The 8,567-nt window shown below is 41.6% G+C and overlaps 1 protein-coding gene across 3 annotated transcripts in view; it reads right to left on the bottom strand.

Annotated features, from left to right (window-relative positions):
* Positions 1-475: 475 nt before the first annotated feature.
* Positions 476-8,567, bottom strand: part of MIDEAS (mitotic deacetylase associated SANT domain protein) — a 57,460-nt gene continuing 49,368 nt past the window's right edge. For 2 of the 3 annotated variants that reach the window (XM_074867908.1, XM_074867909.1), the window contains exons 11-13: positions 8,342-8,515; positions 7,748-7,947; positions 476-6,578 (exon numbers count right to left, since the gene is read on the bottom strand). In XM_074867908.1, the coding sequence (XP_074724009.1) occupies positions 6,353-6,578; positions 7,748-7,947; positions 8,342-8,515 (600 nt within the window). In that variant the 3' untranslated portion in view covers positions 476-6,352. Of the gene's footprint in view, positions 6,579-7,743; positions 7,948-8,341; positions 8,516-8,567 lie in introns of those variants that run through there. The other variant, XM_074867910.1, reaches the window with a different exon arrangement.

Raw genomic sequence — 8,567 nt, 5'->3', positions numbered from 1 at the left:
AGACGTTAACTCTTTTTCCAGCAGCTCTAGATTTACTTCAGTCTCTACTTTGTCCCAGCCACAGCCATCCAGGAATTCAGGCCCCTCAGGTACCAAGTTACTCCACAGCAGACCTAGAACTATTCCCTGTGAATTTCTAACACACTATGAAAGTTGTTGCTGGCCTGCTGGGAAGGTGCCCAGCATGGGAGTGGGACACACACACCATCAACACTCCTGTAACAGCACCTGGAGCTGCATCTGCCAGTTGTTTTCTTAGATATAAGACATCAAACACTGCGGGTTGGTGTCTTCAGGGAGAAGTTTCCATTGAGAAACAGCCTCAAGGACTGCTATGGAGAAATAGAGAGGTGGGTATGGATGAGAGAGCAGACTAGTTAAAAAAATGCTTCCTTTGCATGAATGCATCACAGTCACTATCGCCCCAAACCTCCCAGCCACTCCCTCATACCACCAAAAAACTCAGCTATGGAACTATTTTTTAAACCTCATTTAATAAAAGGTTTTTTAGATATACAGAGGATATTAAGTAAATAAGTTACATAGTACATTACAATCACATCAGCAAGATTTCCTTTAGTGTATTAATATTTTATAAAAAAGCACACAAAAAATAAATTCAGTCCAGTCTATCACAACTGTACAGCAACAGGTAAATATATTTATATATGTACATTTTGAACATGTAACAGTCTTTTAAAAGGTGCCCTAGGCAGCAAACACACAAAAGGAAGTGTCTGCTCACTTGTTAAAAGTAATATACTTTATTATAAAGCATTTATACAGTAATTACAAAGGCTGACTGCTCCTGTACAGTACACCAAAGCTTTGACTACAAATTTAAAAACAGAACATAAAAAGAATGAACACAAAAAAGTGTATATCAAATCTGAACTACAAGGGGAAAAATACGTGTGGAGAAGCTGCATGAAACTGGTTTTTAAAATATACAATTACATTTCTATAAAAATATATGTTGTCTTCTAATCTTGAGAAGTTAAGGGGTTTTTTCTGGCTCAGCTGTCAGTGGAATCCTAGTCTTGGAAAGAAAAATCCTTAGACAGCTGGGGATTCAAAGTTTGTGTCTTCCCAACATCTGACACAGGAGAGAATGAGGGAGAGTAAAGCAGCTGAACCCCAGTGACGAATTTACAAAGAAACTCACCCCCACAAAAATCAAACATGATTTGTAGACACTGCTTCTCTGTCTCTTTAAAGCTTTATAAACTTTCAGGCATACATCAGAAGATAAAACAGGGAGAAAGTTTGTGTGGGAAAATGTGGTTTAGAATAAGGTTTCTGGCAGAGGTAATCATGGGACTAAAAGTGACATTGTATGAAAGCAGACAAGACTTCTATGGCTGTAGTCCTCCCTACTCCCATTTCTTGTAAAATAGGATATGTATATATAGGAACTTTCTAGTCCGCTGCCTGAAAGAGAATTAAGAGTGTGTAACTGCTGAGAGTGAGAAAGCTCACTCTTTGTGGTTTAGGAACCACTTTTTTTGAATGTTGATTTTAATCTAAGCTTGTTGCAATGATAAAAATGACCAAAAGCCTCAGTTTGATAAATCAGAGGGTATTTTTAGCTAATTTGGACTTTACATTACATGTTTAGTATGGGATTAATAGATGAGTTACCTTTAAGCTTTAGAATCTCTCTTTGCCCTGCCTTTAAACAGCTATATTCCTACCTGGTCCTAGCTAACAACATGCCAAGGTCCTGCACAGCCAACTGAAATTCTGTAGGCTTTCAACTTACAGAGTAGAGTTCTCTCAGATACAGTTATCTGTATCAGTAAATGGAAAAACATAAAAGAAATTAAAAATGCAGAGTTGTTCTTGCAGCTAGACTGCAAAACACCTGTAGCTATATCAGATATGCATCACAAGTGCATGCATATATCTAGTAATTATATACACACACACAGTCTTACAAAACTGAGATGCTATCCCATGCAGATCACAAACCTGAAAGACTGAATCTATCTGTAAAGGGCAGGCAACACAGGCAGAAGTATGTGATCAGGGCAAAACGCGATCTGTCGCTGCATCTCCGCAACGCCCACCGCTGGCATCAAGGCTCAAACAGTTAATGGCTTTGAAACAACAGCCACCTGACAGACTACTGCGTATCTGACCACCGGAAGCCTGATCTCGCACTGTAAAAAGCAAATCTATTAGTACACATTTACAGAATTGCAGTCTATAATCTTGTATTTGTTCCCATAGTAAAGACAGCTAAAGCAAAGCGATGCCTTGTTCAAACTCAACATAACTGCCTTTTTTCTAAATTAACAGCAAACCCTTATACTAAATGGGGATCAGGCCTTTAAACGATGACAATGAGCATAGGGTATTAAAACAGACAAATCAACAGAACATAGACAAGAATGTCTTTTTTTTTTTTTTTTTTAAAAAATCCTAACTGGAACAACACAGCCTTAAATTAACACTGTGCTGCAGTAAAGAGCCACTCAAATTACTTTTCCCCCCCTCCACTAAGGAGAGCAACAGAATTTATTGCAGATTAGACAAATTCAGTTCAGATGCTTTGTCCACAGCAATTAGGGGTTGGTTGGTTTTTTTAAAACAATTCTCTGCCAACTTTTGCTAGTAGGCAGGATCTAATTTAGATGTAGGATCAATTCCAAACTCCTACTGTGAGCAAGTGGGCAGCAGGTTTGGTTTTGCTTGTTTGTTTTTGAACAAGACACTCGGAGGAGCATTTTTACTTATTACCATGACAGAAGAGAGGTCTTCTGGTGGCTACTAGCAATATGTAAACATGCTCAGAAACATTTCCATTTGATGCCACTTACTTGGAACATTTACCTGATTTTGGTCAGCCATGCTAACCCACAGCTATTAGAAAAGGGCTTTTTCTGAGAATAACCTCTGATTTTCTTCCAGTGACAGACCTCACTGCTATCAAATCGTCCTGTTCTCTTCTACTGCAGCAGGGTGGGAAAGAAACAACCAGTACTGGATTCAGTGTGTAGCATACACACCATTTTTGTGCAGTTAAAGAAAATCTCTGATTTGTTCTTAATCAGCACCTCAATGGTGTATCCTTGATGAGAGGAAAAATTACTCTTATATCAATTTCCTAAAATAAGGAGAATCAGTGAAAGATGTGGTCTTTGGAAGACTACAATAATGCTTGCATTCAAGCATCATCATATCCGAAAGAAGATTAAATTGGTACTTGAAGCAATCCCATGATTTGCTCCCTAAATCTTTGTACTTCATCTGATCAGTTGTTTGTCACCATAATTTTCTATGCCATATCTAAAAACTACTTCAAGCTTGAAAACTCCTGAAGGCCATGACTAAATGTTTGCTCATTATCACCCAGGCATACTTCCAGACACTAAAAATACCAGAGTAACTGCAGGTGATACACAGAGCAGAAGAGTAAAAGGCAGAGAAATGTCCCCGTTTTCTGTACACTTCAGCACAAACCTCTCTGCAGATCTGCCTTACCGAAGAACACACCTAAGTCCTTCTAGTTTAGCATCCTATTTTCTAGCTGCACTATACCCACTAGTCCATACTGTCCCTCACTTGTTCCTAGCCATCTGCTCCTGATCGCTGTCAGAAACAAGACCTGGAGCTAGACAGAGCTCTGGTTTGTCCCAATATGAACAGTCTCCATTTTGTCTTAAGGGATTACATACTGATTGATTTTGCACTGTTTTAGCAAGGACCATAAAAGCATTTTCCTAAGACACGTTTGATTAACCTTATTTTATAGTTCTCAAGTTTAGTAAGATCTCCTCTCCAATCTAAAAAAAAATAATCTTCGTTTTTGCCATGTTTCTCAGTGTGTGCCAGTTCCACCTCCATCTCCATTTCTTCGTTATGTGCTTCTAGGCCTTGCCAGTCTCTGTCAAGCAACTGTACGCTGTTCCACTGCTGCGACACTGGTATTCCAGGCAAATACTGTTATACTGTTGTAATGAATGTATCTACGTTACTTTAAATCCTTTTTAGATACACTCACAAGCCCTGCTCGTTTCTGAACTGTTGCCCTGCAGTTTTCAAGGTCTGGAAACTATTGGCCACTTCCCAGATTTAAGTTTAAATGCATCATTGCTTTTTACTGGAATTAATGCCAGTACTACAAGTGGACCATGAGGTCCAGCTGCTTCACCTACTGTCCATCCTGGCACAGTGTGCTAAAGCTTCTGTTCTCTCTAAGGGCCCTAGGATAATGGTAGACAAGCATTTTCTCCAATTTACAAAAGGAAAAAGCTAACAATTAACATTGAAAGTCTTAACAGGAAGACTGATTTGCTTAAGCTTCTTTTTAAAGATTAGTAGCTTTTAGTTCTTTGCAGTTTTTGAATGATTTTAACAATTCGTGACATGCCATCTGCTTCCACAGCCTAGTTAGTCAACAAGACCCGTGCATGTAGGGACATGGAACACTCATCCAAATGCTGCAAGGAAACCTAATTTTGTTAGGAATGAAAAAACACAACCTTGGCAGAAAATTGAACACTTAAAGGCAAAAGTGTCAACACTGAAAAAAGTGCAGTCCTTAATGATACTCCTACTTACTTTGTAAGAGTAGTAACTGTTTCTTCTATTAAGAAAAAGGACTCTATCCAAAGGCATATATATGACAAAGCAAACATGGTACAACACACAGTCTCTCAGACTTAGAGAGTGAAACAATCATGGTTGCATAAAACCATGGGGCAGGAAAAGATTGCCAAATGGCATGCTGGAGTTAGCGCCACTTTCCATAGTTAACCTGGAATTTACGTAGCAGCTTGAAGGGTCAAGATTTAAAAACAATCAACCAGTCAGGAACACTCTGTAGTTCACGTACAGCAACCTGGTAGGATCCCTGCTTGGGAAGGCAGGAGCGATTGGCTCCTTCAGTACTGTGAGGACACCGGTGGTGTGACACAGTGCCGGCGCCAGGAAGGGTCGGGGGTATAGCCTGGACTGACCAGCTGTGAAGCACAAGGAAGCCATCGATTCTTTGCATCTTTACAAAATAATGATAAATGTGGGTTATAAAGATGTACAGAAAATCCTGGGCAAATCTATGTCACCTGGACCACGTTACTACTTCTTAACTCTCTTTCGCCAGCAGGTTTTTGGTGGCTAGACTTTTTTGGCTATTAGTGTGTGTCAGTTCTGAAGGAAAAGTCAGCCTTTTGGCAAAGAGCAAGGCTCACAGCAGGACAACCCAGCAGGCAGCGCTGTCCAGCCACTGGTGTGGAAATCAGTGTCAAGCTTCCCCCACATGTACATACTGTGTGACAGGAAGTATTTGGGAAACTAGGGCCCCACCATGCAAGCTCTTGATGATGGCAATTTCAAGGAATAAATGAGGACTGCCACAAAAGAAGAAATGGATGCGTTGAGAGGTAAAAGCCATTCACAGAGGGATCACTGCTGGAGATGAGAGTCCATTCCTCCCATCTCTGAGGTGCACACAATCCAGGGCACAAGAAGGCCGTGGTTCATTTTCACTAAACAAACTTGCTCCCATTTACGCAGTCAAAACCAGCAGTTTTCATTTCAAATTGCACTTGTGAAGCCCAGACTACTTTCCATTAAGTTAATCAAAGGCAGACTATTTTGTTTTCCAAGATGAGACAACCCACAGGGCCTGTGGCTACTCTAATCCCACAGGATATTTTTATATCCATTGCTGCATTCTTAATGGCATAAAAGAAACAACCTCAGGCTTCCTTTTGCAAAATAAAACTTCCTCTCAAAAGGAAGAAGAGCATCTTTCTCATCCCGCTTTCCATTTTTATGAAGCAGAGGCCAAAAGTGCACACCGTCTTTCCACAACACTTGTTGGCTGCCTGAATAAATGCTCAGAAAGAAAGCCAGGAAAGTGTAACAGGAAGGAGAACTTGCTGAGAAAGGGAACATCTAGAAATCACCAGTGTCACAGTAACTGGATACACTTAGCTCAGAGCAGAGCATCTTTTTCTTGCTCCGGTCTGGAAACCTTTATATCCAGGAGTCCCGTCATGGTTCCGGACAAGCACAAAAAGAAAGGTCTGACTGACCTGAGAGAGAACTTACTTCCACTGCAGGTGACATTGTTCTACTATGTACCTCAGGTATCATTATAAATAGAATAGAAATCTTATTTGTTTTAAAAAAAAAAAAAATCCAAGTTGAAACAAATCTTTTCATCCACCATTCCAGCTTGGTCAGTACTGGTGAGGTGAAGTGGAACATGTGGCATGAGGAAATGGCAGCACTGAAACTGAGACCTGATGGTTCAGGTAAGAAAAGTGCAAGCAAAAAAAGTGAGACCACCAAGAGGGAGGTTGGGTCCAGCCATGCTACTCCCTCCACTTCTGGTCTGCTGCTATATTTCTCCATCTTCATCCGAGCTCGCACTGCTGCTTCCACTGCTGCTGCTCCCACTCTCGCTGCTCTCTTCCTGCCGGGCCTGGCTGTGGGCTGCTGCCGCTGCCGCCGCTGCCACTGCTGCTGCTGCCTCTTTCTCTTGCTGCTTCAGTGCGGCTGCCTTCTTTTCCTGCTCCGCGTGGCTCTTCATGTGAGCGCTGCGGCTCTTCACCTTGTAGAACACCCTGAGGAAGCACACATGTATGTTAGCATTGGTCTCTCCTACAGCCTCCTTCATTAATTCTCCAAAAGAGCTTCTGCTGCTCCAGCCTCGTTTGTGAGCTTCAGCCCAGGAACTCACGCTGGCATTGCAATAGAGCATCTACAGCAAACACCACTTCTGACTCGGCATGTGCCAGCACTAGGTGGAATGCTGGCAGGAGATCCTGAGCACCCTCAAACCACTCACTTTGTTTCTTAATATGGCAATTTCCTCGTATCTCTCATTCAGCTTCTAAATTTTCTAAATTCAGAGGGGCTGCACTGGGGTCTGAAATACGCACATGCTGCTTAACACAACAGGGCCCTGGTTTTTAGGCATTCCCCCTATGCTGCAAAAATACAATAAACACGGAGGTGAACAACGGCCAAATGCCACTCCTGAGCTTTGCCCACACAGCTGGAAACACTTGAACATTTTCCTCCTGACTTGCCCCTGGTGATATAACTAGACAGAGATTGCATTTTCTTGCCATCCCCTAGCTTGGTGCCTTTTTCAAATAAATGGATAACCACTGGTATTACAAGTCTCTCTATTGTTTTAAGAGTAAGCCATTTATGTAGGGAACTGAATTTTCTTGACACTTATGAATCTGTTGGTAACAAACCTACAAAAGCTAGTAGAACCATGTGAGGAAAGACAAATATATTTTATAGGCGCAAAAGACGGGTGCAAGTTTAACCAGATGAACTGTGTACCCACTGGCCTAATATCTGCTGCTATAACAATGGTAGTGTCTTGTACGTCTACACCACTGTTCGTAAGTAAATCTACACCATGTTCTTAATATGTGATCTAGCAAATACATAATGTAGGCATTACAGAGGGGCAGTACAGCAGCTGTTTGAAACCGCAGCTTAACACGAAATACTGCACACAGTTGAAATGCAAGCAGTGTTTCATTCCATTTCAGGAATGACAGTCAGCAGCAGATAATTATCCAAGTAGTAGTATCTTAATATCAATATATGTAAAAATCCCTAATCCGCGAGTATTAGTGGGGTAATAAGTTAAAATTATTGCCAGTGTCTCTGTCCAAAATAGACAGAAGGAAAGCTCATTTGAGAGCAAGTTTCCACAGGAGATGCCCTACTGCAATTCTGTGATTATTGCTGGAAGTGGAGTTGCTCTTACCTGCCACATTTTTTACATGGAAATGTGTTTTCTGTGTTCTGAGTTTTACTGGTAGCATCTGATTTTATCTTCTGTTTCCGCCGCCTCCTCTGCACTGGAGAAGTTATAGGCTTTCGAGGCTTCACTGTTGTCTCCCTTGGCTTCCTTCCAATTCTGCCTATGACAGTTGCCTCTTGACTCCTCATATCGGCATCATTGGCCTTTGGAGAGACAGGAACAGTTAAGGCAAACTGAAACTTAAACTCACCATCAGAAGGAAAACAATGCTTGAGCTCCTGTGCTTCTTTTATTCCAGACCAAGAAGTCTTCAGGATATTTTCAGGACATTTCTCATCATGGTCCTATGTGTGCACCAACCACAAAGAATGACATTGGGTTTTTTTCCCCTTGCTCACCCCAGTTCTCCCACCACAGCACACAGTCTGGTTGCTAGTAATACTCTCAGCTACCTCAGCCCAGTCTCTTCTCTGGTAGAACCTAAAGGTGGAAACTTTCTATATCTGGAACTGCCCACCTGGTGTTTTCTAACAGAGTTAGAAGAGTTGCAGAGTGAAGGTGGCATAGAAAGCACAACATGCACAATGCAGCACTTACTATTACACCATCTTGTAGTGTCTGTTCATCTTTGACAGCAACTGTGCTCTTTCTGTTATCCAGCCCTTCCTCTGCCTCCTCTTCTTCCTCCTCTTCCTCCTCCTCCTCATGCTCCTGTTCTTCACTGTAAATGTCCCTTCTGGGAGGAAGAACACGTGCAAACCTATGGGAACTCTTCACCAGAAGATAAAGGAACTGTTAATTTTGGTGTCTGTAAGTAAATATT

Source organism: Strix uralensis, chromosome 4, assembly GCF_047716275.1.
Source record: "Strix uralensis isolate ZFMK-TIS-50842 chromosome 4, bStrUra1, whole genome shotgun sequence".
Classification (NCBI taxonomy): Eukaryota; Metazoa; Chordata; class Aves; order Strigiformes; family Strigidae; genus Strix; species Strix uralensis.
This window is presented reverse-complemented; position numbering and strand designations above follow the sequence as displayed.